The sequence below is a fragment of the Simochromis diagramma genome, unplaced genomic scaffold, assembly GCF_900408965.1.
Source record: "Simochromis diagramma unplaced genomic scaffold, fSimDia1.1 OVJJ01000421.1, whole genome shotgun sequence".
NCBI classification, from domain to species: domain Eukaryota; kingdom Metazoa; phylum Chordata; class Actinopteri; order Cichliformes; family Cichlidae; genus Simochromis; species Simochromis diagramma.
This window is the reverse complement of record NW_024387250.1, coordinates 5,695,029-5,719,285: the sequence shown is the minus strand read 5'-3', so window position 1 is coordinate 5,719,285 and position 24,257 is coordinate 5,695,029. Positions and strand designations below refer to the sequence as shown.

Here is a 24,257-nt window from a genome sequence, read left to right as displayed (position 1 = left end):
TAGAAAGGTTCCACTTAGCTTCTTAACAAAATCATTTATTGAAATACATACTGACCTTAAGAGGCTCCTGCAGGCAACCAGTTGATTTGAGCCGAGTTTATGTAGTGATCAGTTGCTCCAGACCATTGTATGGTTGGGCCATCCTGGAGGAGCTACCTGTGCAACCTGATTGGGTTATAGGTAATATCTCTTGATATCAGCAGTGAGAAGGACAGCAGCAAAAAGCAAAACTAAAGAAAAATCAGCCCAGATCAATAACGGGCTAATTTCTTTGAAAAGTATGTATGTCTTGGTGTGAACATTTGTAATAAACACTGATCAGCAGTGAGTCTGCGGTGGCGCAGAAACCGATGGTTATAGATTGCTTCTCTTTCTTTGATCTGCCCACATTGGCTAACCATGTCAGCAATCGATGCATATTGAATCAGTTAAGATGTTCAAGATGGGCTTTACGTCTACCAACAACTGCTCACACTGCCAAACCAATTCACCGGACAATTATATCCACGCTCTTTGGTTCTGTCCACCAGTTCAGAAGTTTTGGCGCGAGATATGTGAAGACTTATCAAAGTGTCTGAAATGTAACATTCCAACTTCCCCCTTAGTGTGTTTGTTGGGCAGCTTAGATAATGTCACTTCAGAAAAGAATATCGCCCATATGGTTTTCACTGCCCTATGCATAGCCAAGAAAACAGTCCTCATGAACTGGAAAAATAAAAATAATCTTAATTCTAACCAATATAGAAATTATCTATTAGATTACATTAGTCTTGATACAGCCTCTGCCACCACATCAGATCAATTGCTCTGGGCTCCTTTGATCAGCTCCATCACCTAGTGGGGGTGGGGGGGTCTTAGTTTGGTCCCGCCTTCACTGTTGTGATTGGTGTGGGGGTAGGGACAGGCTTAGGTTGAGGTTCCCCGGAGGCATCTTCCTTGGGGGGCTCAACCCGGGGTAGCGGTCATGTCCGGTTAGGGGCTCTGTTGGCTCTCAGGTGACGGTTTCCTCGTGGCTGCATGCAGCGGGGCTAGGGGAGGGTCTGTGCTGACGGACGTGGGTTACTGACCTGGTAGCCTGGCTGCCCCTGGGTGGGTCCAGGATGGGCGTGAGGTTCTGGGGGCGTTCCGTCTCTGGGCTGGGGCCCTGGCCGGGCCTCGGGGGCTTGGGTCCTGGTTGGTGTGTTGCCGGGGTTGTGAGCGGGTGGGTGCATGGGGGCCCAGCCCTGGCGCAGGGTGCCGCCGGTGCGTCGAGCCACCTGGGGGGCTCTTCAACTGGTGGGGGAGATTGTCACATCTTGCAGGAGCTTTCCTCTCTTCAGGAACTCTCTCTGCAGGAAGGGGAGATACAGGAGAGGTGGAGGAAGATCTCAGCCTGGGCGTCTATTGTCTTATGTAGTCTGGAAGATGAGTGGATGGTGGGGTGGGTGCAGTTTTCTCTGTGGTGGGGTTGGGTGGACTGTCCCAGCTCTGTGGGGCTGGGAGGCGCTGCTGCACTGGGCCCCGGTCTGGATGGGCCTGGGCCCCCTTTCCCTGGCGGGTCGTGGAGTATGGGGGTGCCTACTGGGGTCAGCGGGGGAGCTGGCCCCAGGGAGGGGTCACTTGCCCCTCCCTTCCTTCCCTCCCCATCTCCAGCTGCCTCCCTCTTCCCGCTCCACCACAACCACCCACACATGCAGGGCCTTGGAGTAGGGGTATGTCACCAGGGTGCAGAGGAGGCCCCCCCCCCCCCTCTGTCCCCTTCTGGCTGCCTCTGCCTCAATTTTATCCCACAACTTAGACATTCACATTACTCACACTCTCATTACACATACATATAGGATCTTGGGGGTGGGCACGCTACACGGACTCCAAAAGACCATCAGGGTGTACACCTCACCCCTGGCGTCGTTGCCCACCTCTCAATTTTAAATACACGTAGACATTGAGGGCTAGCAGGAGGGACTATGCGCTTACCTGCTGCTCTCTGGCAGGTAGCTCCATGCCCTCCTGGGTTTTAAATGCACCTTAGAACACACATGCATCAACACTACAATGAGCGGGTGGATGGAGGTTTGGAGTCTTCTCTCACCCCCATTCTCTGCGGCCTGCTGGAGCGGGGGGGCTAGGAGGAGGAGTTGGCTGTCCGACTGCGGTCTGGAGTGTGGGGCCTCCCTGCTGCTGCGGAGTCGGGGCGGTCTGCCTCTCCCCACCGCAGGGAAAAGGGTAACACCACCTGGGTCTGGGTGCAGTTCCCCCCTCCAGGGGCAAGGGTACCTAGACCCGGTTCGTAGAGTACGCTTGGGGAGTGTGATCGTGTGTACAGCGTCTCTTCATGTCTGTCTCCACGTTGGTTGAGTGTGGAGTAAGTGCATATGAGAGCATGAGGGTGGGAATGGATGTTTGTGTCTGTGTGTGCCTGTATGTCTGTGTCTATATGTCAGGTTGGGTATCAGACGCCACCTCTCTGGGGACATCTCAGGCCCTCCAAGGTTTGGAGGTCTATCTCCCCCCCACCACCACTTCCCCTGCCAGTGGCGGACTCCCTCAGATATCGGTGCGTTGGTGGTTCTTTGTGTCTGGGGATGGGCGTCCAGGTACACACCAGCTCACTCCTTGGCGGCCGCTTATCGGGGCCTGGAGCCTGGGGCTCGCTCGGGCCACTTCGGAGGTGGGGTGCCCCCGGCCTCTCGGCCTGGGGCTCGGTCACTCAGGCACGGCTGGCTGCCGGCGGAGCTCACGGGCGCGTCACTGCAACTCCCCCTGGCTTCTGCTCCGCGGCTGCTGAGTGAGCCCTCATCTGGGACTCTCCTCAGCTCTTTCTGGGACAGTGGCGCGGCTGCCCCTCTGTTGGTCTTCCTTGGTCTCTTGTGTTCTGGGGGCCTCTGGATGTCTGGAGTTTTGATCTCCTCCATACCTGCTTCATGCCCTGGAGGACGGGGCTGTGGCCCCACCACACCCTCTAGCAGATCATTACATGAAGGAACCTTTTAAAAACAAGCGCGTCCATGCTCACAGGTGTACACACGGGTGATCACACCCACAAACTACACCCTTTTTGGCTCCTACCTCAAAGCACACTGTGTTCTGTTGATCTTATGTGCTGCACAATAATGTTTAATATTTAGTATTTACTGTCATATTCCCATATATCATTGTGATGTTGTTTATTCTATTACTCTTGTTCTCTTCTGCTTGTTTTCTTTTTTCTTTCTCAACAGGTGATCGATATATGCATTTTTTTTTCTTTTCTTTTTTTTTTTTTTTGCTGCTCATTCTGTTGGTTTTTGTTTTTTGCCCTTCTCCCCCGTCCCTCTTCTCAGCTGTTTCTCTTTCCCTCTTTCTTTCTCCCCCTCTTTCCTCCAGTCAAGTCTGTCCCGTATTCAGCAAGTGAAAATAAAATAAACAATAAAAGGTGAATCAAATGGACCATTATGGCAAGGCTGGGATGGTCAATTTGGTAAAGTAAATCCGTTGGGCATCTTTCTTTGCCTTTAGACAATAATTCTGATGGCAAAAGAGCCAAACGGGACAGGCAAAAAAAAAAAAAAAAAAAAAAAATATTGAATCAGTTACCCAGGTGACACACAACAAACAATGCCAGCAAATGCGCGGGTCACACTTTGCTACGGACCTTATAAATCCAGCGGAGTAATACAACACAGGACCTTCCGCCTCCAGGGTCTCCAGGGTCTGTCTCATATATCCAGCTTTATTGAGATTCATGCATGTCATGCTTGTCATCTGCCTTCGTCCGTGTTATAAAACTTTTGTTTTGTTTTGTTTTGTTTTAATGACCGATCCAATATGTCTGCAGCCGCTCTGAGAGCGCGCGGGCACCTGTGCGTTTTGGAAGAAACACGCGAGTGGAATATTGTGGAGCTCGTGGTCAGCGGGGAGGTCGTTTTCACCTGTAACATAAAAGATCTGGAGTTTGGTAAGTTTGGTTGACTGGGATACATGTAAGGTTTGTGGGATTAACGTGGAGCTACAAATCAACTTAAAGTGATAGGTCGTGATGACGTCACTCAGTCTGAAAACATTTTGGTTTTTGGTTTTCCCCAAAGGCGGAGATGGAAAACTGGATCCTGTTTGCAGAGAGGCTGTTGCTGCAGTGGAGAGTGCTTACTGAAAATAAACCCATATTTTAAAAATGCAATTAAAAACTGTACATATTATGCAATTACACCACTGTATGGATTCATTTATAAACACCGGTCAATTTATTAGGTTCACATGTTTAACTTCTTGTTATGTGAGATTTTCCTGCACAACTATCTTTACATTTACAGAGAATGCTCTGGAAAAGACGTAATATTCAGTGACTAATATTTATCTGGGTGAAAATGTTTTGTCAATTCTAGAGGTCTGAGGAGAATGGCCAGCCTGCTTCGATTCGATAGGAAGATTACTCTAACTCGAATAACCAGCCATTACAACTGAGGTATGCAGAAAAGGGCCTCTGAATGCACAACATTTAAAGCATTAAAGCTGTAGATGGGCTACAGCTGCATAAGAACGTACCAGGTGTCACTTCTTTCAGCTAGGAACAGGAAAATGAGGCTACAGTTCAAACGGGCTCACCAACATTGATAAACAGAAGATTGGAAAAAGTTGCCTGGTCTTATGAGTCTCAATTTCTAATGGTAAGGTCAGAATATGAAAGCATGAGTCTGTGCTGTCTTGTGGCAGTGTAATGGTGGGGGATATTTTCTTGAGTTCTACACTTGGGCCCATGAGACAACCTGCATGAGTGTTGTTGCTGATCATGTTCATCACTTTATGACCACACTGCACTCGGTGAGTGTAGATTGCCCTGCTGTTTATGGGTTTAACCATTAACAGACTGACAATTATCAACTGGCCAAACTGGTCAGTCCAACAAGGCTCCCAAAATTGTCCACATTCATTCTACTGCAGTGATTCTAAAATTATGGCGTGAGCATAAAGCAAAGTTACGTTAATATGATTTGTCAAAAAAAAAAAAAAAAAAAGGTCACCCGACATGTTCCTCCTGACCTTTACCTCACTAACAATCTCTTTGGACTCTTCCTTAGATTTGGGTATAGACAAAACATTTTGGGTTTATGGCCATAATCCATTAGAATTTTGTGGCTTCGATCGAAATTCCATTGTAATTTCTTTAATTACAGATTTGCATAGGAATTTAAATCACTAAGATAGGCAGAGTTTCAGTGATATAAAGCCTACATTTTAATTAAAACCTCCATGCCACTGCTTGATATTGCGTTCATCTATATTTGGTTCACATGACAGGACAGCCCACATATTTTTAAAGACACATTTATGGAATTAATAGAAAATTAAGGACACACAAAATCTGAAAACAATTACAAAATAGCTCCAGGATCATTAAATCATTTGTGTCAGTGAGCAAAATCCTATTTCAACCCATCATAGATTAACAGATGACCTGTAACTTTACTCATCAATTCAAACTGTTGTATGTATGCCAGGTCATTCATTTATTAACACATATTTATTGCATATTCGAATTATTCCCTGTAGGTGCAGTTATATCATGTTGAGCACATATTTCAGCTCCCACATGAATATGTGGCTCTTTCCCTATTTACTAAACAGTCATGTATAAACCTCTTTTAAATCACTAAATATGCAAAACTATGTTTCTGCATTACTGGTTAAATCTCCCAGCTCTACGTTGGAAAGGTAAACTACAGCGCAGCTAGACAAGAAGTATAATTTTAAGGAGCTTTTCTAATATCATTTGTGTTTGATATCTGGGGATTTTAATGTGACAACCATGCATCAATATTGCTCTCTGAGCATCCAAGGCTGTTCTTTGTTTATGTGTGTGCGTGTCCCAGCGCTTCAGAAGAAAAAGCTGAGCCTTATGTCCTAAGTAGAAAACATGGCTGCAAGTCTCTGTGCCAGCTGGCTCATGTCTCCTGGTGAAGTGATGTGTGACAATAAATACACACTCCTTCACAAACAGCTAAGGTAGCCAAACAATAACAGGCTATAAAATCTACTGATGTGTTAAGTTTCAGCACAGTTTTCATACCTGTGACATGTGATTCATAGTTATTGTTAAAGTGTACCTCTGGGGTGTTTTGGGTGTGTTTCATAGCTACAATCAAAATAAATATCAAAATAGTTATTTAGTAGTATTCAGCATAACAGAAAAAGAATATTTGAAGTAGTAAAACCACTCCAATAATGATTGTCACAGTTCTGCGTGGCTGTGTGAACAATACTGGTGTACTACACTCTACCACACAACAGAAGATGCAGGATTGACCATTCTGTGGCTTAGTGCTTATGCTTAATGTTCATAAGGAACTTTTTATTCTTAAACAATTGTGTAGAGATAGGTTTTTAATGACCCTCAACCTAAGACTAAGCCACATCAAAACAATGAAATGACCTTCTCCTTTACAAGTTTCAGTCTTGGAAGGAGCTCATGTTGAAAGCAGTGTCCATAAACTTCCTCAGCTCATTGAGGTGAGTAGATTTGTTTCCTGTCGCCGGTGCAGCCGCAGGATCTCGTCCCACATACCTGAAACAAACACGTAAGGTTTATCACCTGCAACAAGAGCTCAAATGCTTTGGCTAGTTCTCTAACTAGAAGTGAGATGATAAATAAACATTCTTACCAAATGGGTTTCTTGTTGGCAACCACTGTGAGGAAGCGTGGTCGGACATAATCATAGTAACCCATGTTCTTGTGCTCCTCCTGACACCAGACGAGCTCAGCGTTGGCGTATTTCTCCACCTCTTCACTGACCAGGTCAAACGGGAAAGGAGAGATCTGAGAGTTGGAGACCAAAAAATGACCGATGAAGAAATGACCACACAGTGTCAGTCTCATTTTAAAATCAGAGAAGAAGAACTAAAAACCTGTTCAAGCCTGATTATGGCAACATCTCTGTCCAAATTTTGCTGCTTCCTCTCCTTAGCTAGTTCATAGTAGACTTTGCCTGCGCAGAAGATAACCCTCTTTACTTGGCCTGGGCTTTGACTTGCAGGGCCCTCATCAGGAATCAGTCTCTTAAATTTAGTGCCTGCAAACATAATGCATATTGAACATTAGTAATAAATGCAAATAAATACACACATAAAACATTAAAAGTTATGTCACGCTTAAAGGTAAAGCTCTACCTTTGGCAAGGTCATCAAAACCTGACCTTGCGTCCGGATGCCTGAGCAGAGATTTAGGAGTGAAAATGATCAGCTGTTTGAAGGGGAGAAGAAAAGGGAAAAAGTTTCCGTCACTGACAAACAACAGATTTATCCTGTCAGCCGTATCTTCATTGTGTGCGCTGAAAAAACTCCAGAGGAAAAAAGTTTTTATCTCTTTTTTCACGCTAATTTATTACCAACATATAGCACGCAACATCAGCACTGGGAAAACAAAACAATTCTTTAACAATCAAATAAATAAAACCCTTTGTGCTCGGTCGACCAAGTCCAGAACTTCGAAGTTTTTCCATAAAAAACCAACAATATTATCCCCTGTAGGCTTCCTCCCTAATTTGCTCTGGAACTAATTTTCTCACGCTTCGCAAAGCATCGCATTTATGTACAACAGGGGATCAGTTAAGACATTCACTGTGCCTGAAAACTGTGAGACAAAAAAGAGCATATAGAAAAAAGAAAAGACAAATGCTTTACACTTTGAAACTTTAGAGCTGAGCTAATTCTACTTTCTTTTTTTTAAGTGCAGGAACATATAGACCGAATTATGAATATCGTCAAACTGAGCCTCTTATAATAGAAACATCACATCTCACACTTTCCCAACTAAGATTTTGATTTCAGTCGTGTAACAAAAATGACCCAAAGAAAACAAAATATTCTGCAGGAAATATCAGGTGTGCTCTCGATTTATCATCAGAGAAAAAAGTGGTTTATACGTGATGTGTGATTTGAAAGCTCTGATCTGATCTTTTTTTTTTTTTTTTTTTTATTTAAAGTACTATATGACAAGCACAAAAGCAACCTAAGTGAGACATAAAGAAACCATACTGTAGTAATGATGATGTCACACTTTACCGGTTTTCTGAATGGCAGCAAAATCTGTCGCCTGAGCACGTGACAGTAGTTAGCAGGAGTGGAGCAGTTGACCACAATCCAGTTACAGTCATACAGCTGCTGGACTTCAAAGTCTCCGGTGAATTCCTTCATGGAAATTAAATAAATGATATTAACTCTAAAGGTAATGACTTTGAAAAAAGAAATTTTAGTTCTATCTTGTGGCGACAATGCCACTTCTCATAAGTGGGCAGAAGATAGAGCACATAATTGCGTGAGTGCACTGTATCTCTCCCCTGCATACACACACACACACACACACACAAGTACAGTACACAGAGGACAGTGAATGTTAATCCTCACTAATAGTTCAATCAATAACCCCATCTGAAGATGAATCTGGTAAGCTTCTGCTGATACAGCCTCCGCTATGTTCCCTCTTTTATGTTCCCTCGCAGCAACTGGTCACTGGGGACCTGAACTGCTGCTGAATACCAACACTTAGAGGCCATGATGAAGAGACTTTTCAGCTCTACAGAAATGGGCAATCATCACTTAAGCAATCACCTAAGTAGCTATGATGTCAGCACAGCCAGTAAAGCAGGAAGGTAAAGAATGCTAATCGCAGTGCAATGTTCAGAGAAATAAATGATAGACTAGAAATGATCTGAAATAAATCACGGCATTAAGAAGAGGAAACCACTCCTACTGCATGTGAACATACAGGGATGTGATCTGGATCATCTTTGGTCATTTGCAGGAAGCGTTCAGGCCGAGCTGATGAATGCTCTGGACCCTAAGGACAAATCAAGACAAACAATAAATACGCACAAAATACATGATGAATTGTGACAAATAACCCAGCAGTGTCCAAATTCTAACATGATCTCACCATTCCTTCCATTCCATGTGGCAGCAGTAGGACAATGCCATTATTGCGAACCCACTTGGCCTGTCCTGAGCTAATAAACTGGTCAATGATACACTGGGCTGTATTGTGAAAGTCTCCAAACTGGGCCTCCCAGAGGATCAAAGCATTTGGGTTAGCCATGGCAAAGCCAAGCTCAAAACCTGAAGTCATAGACATGATTATTCAGAACAACCAAATATCCTCAGCATGATATTCAGCTGCTTATAGTCTAGTCTTACCTACAACTCCATACTCTGATAAGGAGCTGTTGCAGACAGTGTAAGATGCCTGGTTCTCCCACAGGTGGTTCATGGGAACACAGATACGTTTGTCAACCTCTTGGTCATGTAGAACATGATGACGGTGACTACAAAACAGAAGATGTGAAACTGAGCCAGAACGGTAAGGACTCAAACAGAAAACAAGATTAGAAGACACCCTTTGAAGCAGTCCATTCACCAGCTGTGCTTTCAGTTAAAGACTGAAATCAACATGCTAACAAGCTGGGCTAGTTTTTAGAATGATAGCATTACAGTGTTCACCTTGTTTCCCTTAGTTTAGCATGCTAACATTATTAATTATAAGGAAAAGTCACCCATTTAGCAGTTATGGGGATTTTTACTCAGGACCAAAGGGAGTGAGAGACTAACAAAAAAGTAAATAAATACAGAAAACAGATCCATGCCGCCAGCTTGACTAAAAACACCACTGTTGTACCGAGTTAGGCACTTCTGTGTGAAACATAAAAACATTTACATTTAAATAATAAATTAATGAAACAATGTTTTTTCTAACTGAGTATCTCACACTGCTAAAATGAATGCATCAATTTAAGAGGCTATGGCCCATATATTTTTTTTTAAAAAGTAATAGTAACATATATTTTTAAATTGGTGATTAATATTGCTTTTATCTGTAAAGCAAAATTATTAACTTGTTTAGTATCTACAAAAGGAAGAATGAAAATTAAATGACAATTTGCAAGAACATATAGAAATGTGATTTAAATGACCTTGAACAGGGTTTTCGGTGCCAGATAGGTTAATCTGAGTATTTCAAATCGACGCTGATCTGCTGGGATTTTCCCACAAATCACCCCTTGGTTTTACAGAAAATGATAGAAAAGAGAGAAAATATCCAGTGAGAGGAAAAGACGTTCTAAGGGTGAAAACGTCTTGTTGATGCCAGAGGTCAGAGGAGGATGGCCAGGCTCCTTCAAGCTGATAGGGAGATAAGGGCAACTTATCAAATAACCACTTGGTACAATCTATGGCATGCAGAAGAGCATCTCTGAATTCAAAACACATACAGCAGCAGAAGAACACACCAAGTGGCACTCCCGCCAGCTAAGAACAGGGAAACTGAGGTTCTCTCCTACACGGACTCACCAACACTGGACAATAGAAGACTGGAAAAATGTTTCTGGGTCTGATGAGTTATAATTTCTACTGTAACATTTGGATGGCAGGTTCAGAAACTGGCATGGTTCCACCCTGCCTTGTATCAACAGTTCAGGCTGTTGCTGATGGTGGTGTAATGGTGTGGGGGATATTTTTGGGGGGTACACTTTAAGGGTCCTTAGAACCAACTGAGAATTACTCCACGGTGACCAGAGCTGCAGTAAATGTGTGACTCCATCATGTCAATATGGCTCAAAATCTGCAAGGAATATTTCCAGCACTCTGTTGAACCTATAACATGAAGAATTAAGGCTGTTCTGAAGACCAAAAGAGGTTCAAGGGAGCCCAACTGCTAATAGCAGGTAGTGCCAGTAGGTTTATGCTGTCTTTAGTGATTGTGGTGAAAACAGCACTCTTCCAAGGAAATGTTCAAAGGTCTTTAATCCAGGAGATGCACTGCAAGCATTGAAGCCTGTGTTCCTAGCTCATAAAGGCACTTTCCTCTCTAGCGATCTTCTGTCAGTATGAAGCTCAACAAGAGTGGATGTGAGCAAAGACCCAAATCTTAACAAGTTTTGCCAGTCCGCTCAGTCCCACTAAGGAATCATCCTTCAAATCCAGAACGCTCAGACAGTCACTTAGACCCCTTTAAGATCACTTTCATGACATCTACACACATGCATATACTCTCTCACACAAACTCACACACACACACGCACACACACACAGAGTGATGGATGTTATGTAATATTAAGGCAGAATAACTGCAGGAAATAACCCAAATCATTGTGCCAAATGCAATATAGTTCCTCCATGAAGACTAGATTATCATGATAGTAATCTTTTAAATAGTATTGTCCATAATTATGGGCTAATGAGGGCTCCAAATGTACTGCATAATTGTCTTGCTTGATCCTTAATCTACATTTGGAGAAGATACATTTTCTCTTCAAGAAATATGCTTATGAAATAACAACAGCATCTATTGTATTAATTAAGGTAGCACACATAATTTCACATTTCATTTTTCACAATTTGTTTGCACCCAATCCACAAAGGGAAAAAAAACTTTTAAGAGAGCTCTCTCTTAATTGCCTCATAAACAGCATGCCTACATTTATTCACTTTATTTTCACACACACTCACAAAAACACACACAGTTCCTCTGCCAGGGGGCCCCATTAGTCAGGGAAAGGGGCGCACGCTGAAGCGCATGCAACCTATCCAAACACAACGACTGAATCTATTAGTCCACGCTGTTACGTACATCACAGAAACGCAAGCAGGCCCACTCAACTGTAACATGCCAATATGCTCAGCTCCTAAACACTATGAAAGGAACCAGACTAGTGGGGGATAAAAAAAAAAAAAAAACAGTGTAGGTAAGAGGAAGAAAAAAGCTGTGAGGTAAATTACAGGCAGGAGAGCAAATACAAAAAACTGATCGGGGATTAACAGGTGATACATAGCTGAGAGTGGATCCAACATTTGACTGGGGTAATTTTTTCCCCAACTAGGTGAATTGCATTGCTGAAGGGGACATCGGGTTGGGAGACATAGATGTCATTGGTAAATGCGAAGCAAAAAGAAAAAGCCCTGTAGCCTCTGGTTAGTTAGCGTGATGTATGTCGCTGTAAACTGAGATGGGGAGTGTCAGTGAAGATGAGCTGGTAGAGAAATGATAGGGGACAGACGAGACAGGCACAGAGCAAGGGAGGCTGGTTTTGTTCATGTGTCACTCGTTCCCTCTATACCATGACAACACCATGTGGGCTTCAGCGTTCCCAGGAGACTGCACTGACGTCTTTTGTCTGGCAAACTCGCTATGCCACTCTTCCCACACCCCTGCTTACTTAATTTACTATCTGTCAGAGAGTGCCATTTACCCTTTAACACTACTTAGAAATGTTGACAATGAAATATGATGGATCTTTAAAGATATGTAGTACACTTTAACAATTCAAGAACTATATCTAAAAAATGAAGATGTTCAAAATAATGAACGGTGCTCCTTATTCTTCTTAATTAAGCATGCAAGCTAATTTAGTTAGAGGACAGTTGTGTTTATGAGGACTACCCATCTACAAAAATCTATATAGCAAAAGTTAATATACCTAAACGTCTTTTGCACAATTGCGCAGAGCTCTGTAACAGACCTTTGCAGCATGGTGAGCTCCTCCCAAGACAAACGTGACAATTTAAAAAATTCAGACAGTGACTTTTTACATCTTGATGCATGCTCAATCAACCAGGTAAGGAAATCCCAGAAAGTTCATTCTGTTCATCCTGACGTAGCATTTTCAGTCACTCCCTCAGCAGTGAGTTTTTCAAAGTACTTTTTCAGCACGTGTTTTTCCTCCCACTGAAAATGCTACATTCAGATAAATAGAATCAACTTTCTGGGAGTGACTCCTCACAGGCTCACCTAAAGGTTCCTCGTTCAACATCTTGCCCGCTCAGTCGTACATGTATGCCATCTTTCAGGAGGGAGCCAAAGGCTATGTACTCTCCTAGAGCCCAGTCCATCTGACGACTCTTCACTAGGTCAGCTCGACCACGCAGGATACGGGACACACCTGTAGAACCGAACACACAAACACACAGGCAAAAGACACATATGACTAAAAATATTGTGTTGTGTGGATGGAAGAGCGGTGTGATGGTTAACACTGTCACCTCGCAGCAGAAAGGTCCTGAATTTGAGGCTAACTGGGGCTTTTTTGTGTGGGGTTTACATGTTAATCGCACAATCCATTGGAGATTCTTAAGTTGGCCATAGGTGTAAATGTTTCTTTTTTGTGTTAGCCCTACAACAGACTGGCGACGTGTCTATAGCATATGTCGGCTCTCACCTTATGGCAGGTAAAAGAGGCTCCGGCCTGCCAGCCAGTAACTTGGATAAAACAAATATGAATGGTATTAAATGGATGGACTGTGCTGTAAATAGAATTTTTTAAAAAATGTTACAGTCTCAATAATTCTTTAGCTTTTTTGTTACATGAGCTTTCCAGTTCTGAATTTTGGAAAGGATGTGTTATGTAGATTTGTGTAATTTAAAAACATTACACTCACAAGTGTTTATGACCACCTTTCCAAAATCTCCAATACTTTGTAAAATGTAAATAACAACAGGGTGTAAGGCTTTACAAATTATTTAAATCCCTTTATTAATTTAAATAAACAGTACAAAAACAAGCTAATTTTTTTTTTTTACCATTAAACTGTATCACTGGTTCTTTGTTTTGTCTATTAACAACAATTTGAAAACCAATTGCTTTACTAGGTTTACCTCAACCATGCAAGACATGGCACAGTGGCTTACAGAGGTTTCAAAACTTGGCCCTGTCACTGTGCATATATATTCCACAGTATATCAATGTTACTGCTACCACCACTACTATGACTGATCCTCTGTCTCACTGCTTTGTTCTCTGGCATAAAGCAACCAGACTCACCAGGGTGGATGTTAAAACCTTCCAGAGGCACTGAGCTGGCTATCTGCCCAATGTGCTGCAGAACCTCCTCGTCCAGTCCTGTAGGGAGGCAGCTCATGCTCTTGGGCTCTCCCTGCGCTGTGAAAAAATCTGCAGAAAGCAACACAATCACTCCATCGGGGAAACAGAAATTACTCACAAAAACAGTAAATAAAACATTAACTTAAAAACTAACTATAATTTTCATGGTTAACTCACTTTTTGTTTCTAAGTGGATAATTTACCTGGCCAAGGGGAGTCGAGCCAGTGTCGAATGTGTAAGATCTTTTCATCTTTAGAGCTGGTGTATGCCTCCTCACATATTTTGTCATATTTTGCAACTTCTTCCTGCAAATACATTTTGTAATAATAAATGCTACAATTTCCCTAATGCTAACTAAAGTTTGCTTTAATCACAGACCTTCAGCTGACTAGCCTAAACAGTGTGCAGCAGTAATATAGAGAGATAGAGGGGAAAAGTCTCCAGAAGCATTCGTGCCTTTGCTATATATTATAAATGGAGTGTGAGTCCAAATAGCAGGCCTCACAACAGAAAGCAGTGTCCATCAAAAGCCAGAAGGAAGGAGCTGTAGTATTACTCTGCCATGTGATATAAAAAAAAAAAAATCAGAATGGATGTTATGGTCAAAGTTTCTGTTGTGGATGAAAAACCTCTGCAATTGCACTGAATGGCGACAGAACCGCATACTTTAACTTCACTGGGCAATATATACTCTATGTGAGGGATTGTGAGGCTAGATGACTGAAGTGAGGCAGTAAATTGAAACTCAAATACAGCTGTGCTAGCATAACATATTTAGTTGAAGGCTAGGGTAATATCTAAGTGTGATTTAATGCACATACCCCAGCAGATGGTGATATACCAAATAAAACTGCATACAGTAGCAGCAGCAGCAATATACAGTATATTTAACAAGAGAAAACACTACTAGATCACAAACCTCAAATTCCTGCAGTGTCACCACTCCCTCAGCAATGAGTTTTTCAGAGTACTTTTTCAGCACATGCTCCTGCCGATGGATCTGTTTGTACATCAGCGGCTGGGTGAACATGGGCTCATCCATTTCATTATGGCCAAAACGTCTGTAACAAACCTGCAAAAACAGACACTTTAAAAACAAAACTGCTACACACACGTAAGAAGCTGTTAATCTATTTAGACTCGGCTGCGGCTGACCAGGTCAATGACGACATCCTTGTTGAATGTGGCCCTCCACTCTGCAGCTACACGGCACACATACATGACAGCCTCGGGATCGTCCGCATTCACATGGAAGATGGGCGCATTGACAACCCGAGCCACGTCAGTGGGGTAAGGAGATGAGCGGGCCACTCGAGGATCTGTAGTGAAGCCAATCTGACAACAACCACATGCCAAAATTGGTACACTAATTTTGCTTCATTTTATGTAATACAATTTAACACACAGACAACAGGAGACAGACAAATTATTTTCCAGATATTTTTTAATAAGTGAGATTGTACTTAAGTGATGCCAAAGTTCCAATACCTGGTTGTTGACCACCACATGGATTGTACCATTTGTGGTATAAGAGGGGAGTTCACTCAAATGGAACGTCTCATAAACAACTCCTTGTCCCGCAAAAGCAGCATCGCCGTGCATCAAAATAGACATCACCTTAAAAATCACATTATAGGCTTAAAGGAAGCATTTTGCTATCATTTTTTTAGACAGTAAAAGTATTGTGCAAAAGTCTTGAGCTACCCGTCATTTCTTTATACTAATAAACCTCTGTGCTATGTGGAGGTATTGAATGTTTAAATATACAAATATATGAGACTGTGGGATTTGTATAAAATATATATGGATATGTATATACTGTAGAGATGTCACTCACGGGCTCTATGTCTCAAATGAAGACCCACACATAGCACAGGGGTTTACTAGTATAAAGTATAAATAAATAAAGGGTGGCTGAACACTGTTGCACAATGCTGTATCTGGTACAATAAGGGTTACCTTCTTTCCTTGAGTGTCTCCTCTGTAGAACTGCTCTGCTTTGGTCTTTCCCTGAACCACTGGATCCACTGCCTCGAGGTGTGAGGGGTTTGCCACGAGTGACAGCGTGATGTTCTTGTCAGTCTCACGGTTAATCCTCTCGTGGTACATCCCCAGGTGGTATTTGACATCACCCGAACCCTACATGCATAAAAGATGGAGACTGAATAAAGCATCGGCTGTAAGTCCAGACTTATTTTCTCTGAGAGTTTTCCACATATCACCTCATCAGCAGCCTCTAATTTGGGGTCAAACTGACAAAAGATCTGATCCAGGTCCTTACGGATCACATTAGCCAAGACGTTCAGTCGACCCCTGAAAGTACAGTTTATAAATATATATAAACAGAAGGAAAAGACTTTAAAAAAGACTGATGTAAGAAATAGGAAATGCACATTACCGATGTGGCATCCCCATGATTACGCTGTCGATCCCTGCTGCGCTTGACTTGTCAATGATGGTTTTAAGAGCAGGAATGAGAACTTCGCAGCCTTCCAGACCAAAACGTTTCTCCGATGACCACTTTCTCGCCAGGAAGTCCTCAAACCTAGACACAATAACAGATCTTAACAGATTCCATATATGGACCACAGATGCTTGTGCTACTAACAGGTAGCTGTGAACAGCTGGTTATACAAAATATACTGGTTCTGACTGATGATAGCATATGCTCCATTACAGTAATTTATTTTTAGAATAATACTATGATGCCTTAAACACCTTGTACTGAAGCATTTAGAAAATGCATCTCACTACCAGTGTGTGTGTGTGTGTGTGTGTGTGTGTGTGTGTGTGTGTGTGTGTGTGTGTGTGTGTGTGTGTGTGTGTGTGTGTGTGTGTTTGTCATCAGAACAGGACAGTGACAACAGAATAAAACAAGCAAGGATACAATAAGACATATATTCACCCTAGCGAGATCATTTTAAGGACCCTGCAGTGACTTATGAGCTAATTTATTAAAGATAAAAATGAGCTCACATGAAGAATAGGGTGTGTTAACTTCCTATTTTGTTTATGTTATGTGAGTCAGTGTTGTGAGCTATAGCTAAAGGTGAGGTATTGCGCTGTCACCACAGTGTGAATTTGTTTATTCACTGCTGACCGTGTGGATCTGATCAGGCGCGCTAGCAGGGTTCTCTTCTCAGCACTAGTGAACTGCATGATTCCCGGAGTCTCGAACTTCTGACGAATCCACTGACACTGGTTCACATTATTAATGAACATAAATTCAACCCCTATGTGACCGCAGTAGGATGCCTGAAAGCAAAAAGTTGCAAAGTAAAAGAAATGCACAGAAAGGAAACAGCACGACAGCTTCTCCTGTTCATCGGAGACACGTATGTACAAATACCTCTAGTCTGCGTATGATTTCTCTAAGTGGAAGGGTAGTCTCTTGTCCACCGATGAAGGTGGTGTGGGGCAGCTGGAAGCTTCTATCCAAGTCAGACTCATCAAGACCATATAAACCTAAAACAAAACCACATGAAACAAATATCTAATTAAGACTCTTAAGAAAGGCACAAGATATAATTTACTGACTCACTTTGAGCACATACTCCAAGCTTAAACAAAATACTTTCCACCCAAAATTAAGATTTAAGTTGGTTTCATTTAATCAAATGAATCTATTACAATTTGTGTCCCACGTCACTGCAGACAAAGGCCTATACCCTATAATGGTTTTCAACAGGGATTAAGAAAGGATTAATCAATGACCTGGCAATTGAGTATTGATCAATTTTCAGATCAATTTTCAGTTTATTGGAAGAATTAAAGTCCTCCCAATTTTTTAATATCATGTAAGAAGAAATCGTAGTAAAGCGACCCAAAAAAACTATACAAATACATATTTAAAGTGTCTGATTCCATAAATTTATCTTGTTGCTGTGGTGAGACTAGTTGAATTTAAAAAAAACAGTCTTTTTTTCTTTGTTTTTAAATGTAAAAAAAATGACAATATTTAAGTTTTAATATTTACGAGGTACTCTTATACTAAAGTTAAAGATTGAATGTATATGTGTGTGAAGTTGCATGTACATATGTGAAAGCTATAAATACATAAACAACTCAGAAGACAAAGAAAGAAACAGAAAAGATGATCTTGTGTGAGCAATGTGAGCTACTTTCAGCTATCACTTATTCACAAGGGGTTGCCACAGCAGGTAGCTCTGCATGTATTATTTGGCAGATTTTTATGCTGGATGTGCAACACCCAAAGGTTTTGTGTCTCACGGTGTGAGTAAGGTAAAAACCAAAGAACCATCCATCCATCTGTTTTCCGCCTATCCAATTCAGGGTGGGGGGGCTTTGGGGGTACTGAAGCCTATTATCCCAATCGTTACATGGCAAAACTCTGGGTACACCCTGGACAGATTTCTAATCTGTTGCAGGGCTAACACATAGAGACAGAAAAACATTCATGCAGGAGTGCCCAGAGAAAACCCACACATACATGGGGAGAAGATGCAAACTTCACACAGAAAGGCTTACCCTATTCCTGTGTATTTTTTTCACCTCCTTTTATAATCTCTGTCTTTTCAGGTGCATGTTTATCTTACATCTCAATGTATCACTACTCAGCTGGTGTAGTCATTAAAAGAAGCAAGACAGGCACTGGTTTCAGTTCAGGGCAGAAGTTTCAACGGGTTAAGGTGAAGGGGAACAGGATCTCCACCGTGATTGAAAAAAATAATTGCAACAATGGTTGATACATTAAAGGAAGAAACTACTACTCCTCTAAAATATTGTAACTGTGATTGAAAAGAGGCAAACAAAGGATGTTAGATGGAACGACTGAGCAAGAAGGTATGTGGCGCATATCTCAGTTAGGTGTATATATTACAGCTTATGACGTAGTCATGGTAATGAATTATTCAACAATTAAAACAAACTGAAAAACTATACAATCATTTATTGTTAAATCCAATTATCAACCATTCAAGCACATTAATGCATTAGTAATGATTTTCTAATTGTATCCAAGTCATGCTAATGCTAATTAAATATGCTTGGGTTTAGGACTGCTAGTCAGTCAAAACAAGCAATCTAAAGACATCCTATCAGCCTATGGGGAATTGTAGTGCCCATTTTTCACATTTTATAAATGAAATGATTAATTGATCTATCGAAATATAATAAGCAAATGATTAATTGCTAATGAAAATAATGATTAGCTGGTCTAAATGAGATTGCAGAGCCCCCTCCAGCATGGCTTGCTAAGAATTAACTGACAAACTTCAGAAGTTTCATCTGAGATGATTGGTTTGATGGCAAAGACTTCAAAAAATTGATTAGAAAATAAACAATAATACACTATTAATTTATAGATAGTAATGTAGAAGGGCCCATGGATGTAGTGCCCCCACATACAGGTACAATAAGGTTCTGTGGTAACAAAACCCACCTGAGAGGGCTGGTCAAGCTCAAGATTACTGGCAAACATAAGAGGAGACAGGTGCAAATCATATTAGGAACACAGCAAAGACAAAGGGGGCCAAGAATAGACTTGTGTACAATCAGCTGACCAAATAAGGGGCCATGGAGGCTGTCATTAGCTTTCATTAGGGAACTATAGCCCTGGTGATCATACATAATGCGATGCTATGTCATGACTCTCACTGATCACTGATAACACCAGCCAACAGAAACAACGTCTCTCTTTTCCTCCCTCTCACTCGCTCTCTCTCCTCCTTACTATCTATTCCTGTAGACTTCGATCGCTTTCTGTGGCCATCCCACATCCTCCGACCCTCAGTTCGCTAAATGAAATGGAGAATGACAAGAGCTCAGCCTGAGATTAATGACAGCATCAGGCTGACCAACCAGTATACAGACTTGATAGAGGATGTGATAGGTGCTTTGTACTGAAAAACCACATCCACTCATCAGTGTGATCAGTTATACAACCCTTGATCTTTAATGTAAGTGAAGCTGTACATGTATCTACTGTAAAAAATACAAAAATGTTGAAATACGGTCCAAGAAACAGACAAATACAATATTGTCACCATAAGCAAGGCAAAATTAAGCTTTTGAGACTGAAATCCTAAAACATGGGAAGCATCTTTAGAGTTAAATACAAGGGAAGATTTCTATAGTAGGATACTCATCAGCATATATACAGGCTCAGGGTTAAATCCATATATATTTCATCAGATGGGGTCTAAAACAAGGAGTCCCATACAACTTCCTCTTCAAAGCCTAAATCAGACATGACTCAAATGACTAAAAGAAAGCATCTCACCTAATTTATCAATAGTGGTGATCAGGTCGGACGGAACGAAAGAGTCGTGGTCAGCATCCAGGATTCCTAAAGGGTCTAACTGAGCAACATGGTGACCACGGATCTAAACAGAGAGACAGATGGAAATGTGCAGTGGGGGTGAAGAAAAGATAGAGAATTAGATTTAAAAAAAAATAAATGAGAGAATCTGACAGGCAGAAAAAAATAATAAGCAATTTGGTTTCCATCATCAAACTGAGTATGAACAGCTGGAGAATAAGCTAACACTCAGTTATAGGTCAACCTTTCAGAGAAAAGATACTCCTGGGAGAGCTTTTATGTCTGTGTACACACGCAGACATAAACATTTCCACCAGGACTGCAACAAGCTGGGAATAAAAATGACGGCTTTGCCAAAAGACTGAATTTAATAAATCCCTTGGATAGTTCCTTGAATTAATTCGAGGGCGAGTGGAAATGTTACCACCTGCTTTGTTTAAGTAGTCTCTTTGATTTTTCCATTTTCAAAAAGCAGTCAGGGTAAGTAGGTTGGAGTTAATCTTGCAATTTGCATAACCTCGTGCAGTGACAAACAAGTTGTATATTCCTTTTAATACAAGGACACGCAGCACAAACAGCTTTCTTTGCCAATTGCATCTGCTTCTCCAAGTCCAAGCGGAGTCTGTTTGATGTATTTTTCACATACTCGTCAGAGATGCAAATAGTCAGTTGCAGCTCGAGATGGATGACATCTTAATTCCATACACAGACACTGCCTTAAGATTTAAATGGATGGCTATGAGATGTGACTTAATTATATCATAAATCAGCATCACATCAAAATTAAATGTCTGTATATCTATATGTGTGTGTGTGTGTGTGTGTGTGTGTGTGTGTGTGTGTGTGTGTGTGTGTGTGTGTGTGTGTGTTATCCTCACAGCTGTGCCAGGTGAGTGTGGCCTACCTGGTAAGCTCTAATGAGGGTGTGCACAGCCAGGTGGTCCTCCACCACTTTCTCTGCCACGTCTAGTGAGTGGGACAACACTCGGCCCTGCAGCAGAGCAGAGGGCCGTCTCTCATCCGCCTCGCCAGATGGACCGGAGGCCTGGATGTTACGGAAGAAACTGTCCCAAGACTACAGCAGAGAGAAAGACAGATCCATCAAAGGAACGCTGGTATATGTAACATGATTATTCAGTGACTAGTGAATGCTTGGACACGGGTGACAGAATAGGGAAAAGCTGGATGAGAATCCAGGACAACGCAACTACATCAGTTGCCCCAGGCAGCTGAACTAAGAATAACATAATTTAACAAGAAAAACCTTAGTAAGGTCAGGGATATTCAGCTGTATTTCAGGACCAGCACTGGCACCAGCTTGCAATTTGAGTAACTTCTGCACAAATTCTCTAGGTGTCATAGTTTTCTCTTTAAATTTTCATTTATGGAAAGGTATATTCAACCGACCTTTTTCTGTGTAACTTAAGATGCAGTTTATGCTACACATTGTTACCTCGTGGACGTTTTTATGGTCATCCAGCCATGCCAAATACATCTCCTCCACATAGCTGGAGTTGCTGACCACTGCTGGAAGAGGATCAGTCCTAGAGGAGCAGCCTCTCTTTGGATGAGCCCAGCAGCGCCAGGTCAGCCCCCCCGCACGCCATCGAAGCAAGGGGCTCCCTCCACCTTTCAGCACACCAGCTAATACCCGAAACTGACTCATCTAAAAATAAATAAAAAAAAATAAAAAAAACTAAGATAACACTAAAGGTTAAGACAGACATACCATGCAGGAATGTGAACATTGCACATCTAGAGATGAATTTTTTACCGCAAACGGAATGGGACATTTTTGTAAAAATCCCAGATAGAGTGATACTCATCTGTGTTTGGGAAAAGCGCAAATCACACCTAAAGGGACTGTGTTTGCAACACAGGGTGGCTTTAACAGTTTGCACTGAGTTTCACTGAGATCAGCCTGAAGGAACAGTCCGTTTCTGCGTAGAACGTGTGCAGCTGCAAAACGCGAACAGCCCGTATGACGCTCCACTAAGTGCTGCAGTATGTGACCGACTGCTACATTCTTCCTCACCTTTTTCCTGCATGATCTTTTTTGTTTCCTTCACTCAACATCGCAGGCATCAGTATCAAAACATTTTATATTTCATTCTGCGACTGTTCCACTTTCGGACCTCTAATCCCTCACCAAAATAAATCCTCATAATCTCCGCTCGTCCCTGACACTGCTCAAGCGCAACACGGAACAAAAATATACAGGGTTAAAATGTCACCTGCCTTTTATTTCTATAAAGTGCCTTTACCTTAGACTGCACTGTTCTTTGGCTTTACTCTCATCGCCGAAAGGTGCAAGTGGGACAGGTATCAATGAAGGTGACACAGATCCGAGGACAAGAGCAGCTGCTCGGCACGCCCCCTCGGTGTCAGGTGACGCTTCTCCGCACAGAGACAACTTGCTGCACCCAAAGGTGCCTAGGTAGCGACCTAAAATATCTGTTCATACAGAGGATTTAAAAAAGATAATTAAAAACAAATAGATGTAATCAAATAAACATATATAGCATATATATAGCAACCCTATTAGTTCTTGTGTTTGTGCTGTGAACTCAATTTTATAATCAGAGAACTTTCCTCAATCCTGTCACTTCAGGCACACGGTTAACATCCACCCAAGTAATTTTTCTTTCTAAGATGCATCACACATATGTCAGTGTTAATTACATAAACCAATTAAACTTTTATAAAGGCTGAACACGAGTCATTTGATCAAGGGCTTTCAGATTGATGGGCTTCTACCTTGAGTGGGTTAAACAATAAAATAATTGGCCCTCCTTCCCACCCCTTCTCCCTCCCTCCACCCTCTTTCCTTCCCCATTTCTAACCCCGCTCTCGTCCTCATCTGGATTTTCATCTTTCATACTTGCTGCCACAGAAGGAACAGTATTATCAATCATGACAAACACACCACTGAAAGGGGGATAATGGAGTGAGCACTAGCCGCAAGAGGATCAAGCAGACAGAACAGGGTAGGTCTAAATATCAGAGCATCGCTAATCACAGCATCCCCGTTTTGTTGTTTTAAGCTCCTTTTAATGACACGAAAATGTCTGTTTCTTAACACACTTCATATAACAATGTATCAATAATTCTCAACCAGCAATAAGGCTCAGTGTCTCCTGAGAGTTTTTTCCTTTTTTTCTATTATTTGCATTAGCTTAACATTTGAGTTTGCTGCTGCTCTGCAGGTGACCCGGACTTTGCAGGGTCAGGCAATTATGAACTGAAATGCCATTTTGTTGCAGTGATTTTGCCGCCTGACGGAGATGGAGTGAAGACCAGTTGATTTTTGGCACGTTATTATTAATGTTCATTGATGAAACGACCTGTGCCGCTGGGTAACATTACAAGCTCGATGTTAAATAACTTCCCGTTTAGAATGATTACATCACTACACTGGGCAAAACCGGAGCGGCTGTCTGTGTCTGCAGTGGTGAAAATCAGAAAGGAGTGAATATTCCATAAACACCCATTTCTAGTGATATATAAAGATTAATTAAAAAAGGGAAAAGAGAAGAAAACAAAACAGTCTTAATATATCACCATTTCTGTTGACTAAGGTTATTCATTTGCAGGATCAGCCTGCCAAATTCAGTCAATGTTTAGTGTTGTTTGATTAAATCCAGCAGGCACCAGCAACCTGAATAATGTTCACATCCAGGTAACCCACGCTCACATCGACAGTTAGATCTGCTTAACCAAATTAACTTTATGCGTGAGTCCGCAGCTTGTTTGGTCAATGCAGGGCTCAGTACAAAGAGCAGAAGAAGCAGATAATGTGTAATCCACTTACCCCAGCCAAGCCTACACACCATTTATGGAAGTCCACGTCATGAGGTTATTTAGGAGCCCTAATTCATCTAATACAGCATGTATGAAGGCGGAATTTAATTTTTCTGAAAGCCCTAGGTACACGTGCTATCACAAAAATCAATCAGATGATTAAATAATGTATGATTTCATGAAATTAAGTGACAGTGAAGTGCAGTGCCAAGACACTGTTCCAAACTGGACGAAGCCCCGAGATTGCAGCAAAATCTGTTATTTTTGATGGATAATTACATTACCCTGATGTATAGAAACTACATAATGTTACACTACAGAACGACCTCTTTAAAGAATTTTCGGTTCAATCATTGCG

At 41.8% G+C, this 24,257-nt stretch overlaps 2 protein-coding genes across 2 annotated transcripts; one reads left to right on the top strand and one right to left on the bottom strand.

The window, feature by feature from the left end:
* The first annotated feature begins 3,546 nt into the window (after positions 1-3,546).
* On the top strand, positions 3,547-4,124 carry cunh10orf53 (chromosome unknown C10orf53 homolog). The gene is made up of 3 exons (XM_040001626.1): positions 3,547-3,667; positions 3,794-3,913; positions 4,044-4,124. The coding sequence occupies exons 1-3, from the start codon at positions 3,574-3,576 to the stop codon at positions 4,106-4,108; spliced, it is 279 nt and encodes a 92-aa protein (XP_039857560.1). The 5' UTR covers positions 3,547-3,573; the 3' UTR covers positions 4,109-4,124.
* Positions 4,125-5,166: 1,042 nt separating this feature from the next.
* Positions 5,167-24,219, bottom strand: ogdhl (oxoglutarate dehydrogenase L). The gene is made up of 23 exons (XM_040001611.1): positions 22,363-24,219; positions 21,552-21,764; positions 21,003-21,173; positions 20,060-20,162; positions 17,168-17,283; positions 16,919-17,073; positions 16,217-16,363; positions 16,041-16,131; positions 15,778-15,957; positions 15,307-15,435; positions 14,974-15,153; positions 14,738-14,890; positions 14,021-14,123; positions 13,758-13,886; positions 12,728-12,878; positions 9,142-9,269; positions 8,885-9,063; positions 8,717-8,788; positions 8,014-8,139; positions 7,120-7,192; positions 6,859-7,022; positions 6,615-6,769; positions 5,167-6,517 (listed from the first exon to the last, which is right to left on the bottom strand). Exons 2-23 carry the CDS (start codon positions 21,762-21,764, stop codon positions 6,403-6,405), a joined length of 3,033 nt encoding a protein of 1,010 aa, XP_039857545.1. The 5' UTR covers positions 22,363-24,219; the 3' UTR covers positions 5,167-6,402.
* Between the last annotated feature and the right edge of the window lie 38 nt (positions 24,220-24,257).

Bases quoted from the DNA above. Each gene is read 5' to 3' on its own strand.
- ogdhl (XM_040001611.1), bottom strand. From the start codon at position 21,764: ATGAGTCAGTTTCGGGTATTAGCTGGTGTGCTGAAAGGTGGAGGGAGC. The intron at 16,132-16,216 runs GTAATGTGCATT...CTGTACTTTCAG, and splicing joins ATCATGGGGATGCCACATCG to GGGTCGACTGAACGTCTTGG. The intron at 15,436-15,777 runs GTAACCCTTATT...GTGATTTTTAAG, and splicing joins GAGACACTCAAGGAAAGAAG to GTGATGTCTATTTTGATGCA.
- cunh10orf53 (XM_040001626.1), top strand. From the start codon at position 3,574: ATGCCAGCAAATGCGCGGGTCACACTTTGCTACGGACCTTATAAATCC. The intron at 3,668-3,793 runs GTCTGTCTCATA...ATATGTCTGCAG, and splicing joins CCGCCTCCAGGGTCTCCAGG to CCGCTCTGAGAGCGCGCGGG. The intron at 3,914-4,043 runs GTAAGTTTGGTT...TTTTCCCCAAAG, and splicing joins CATAAAAGATCTGGAGTTTG to GCGGAGATGGAAAACTGGAT.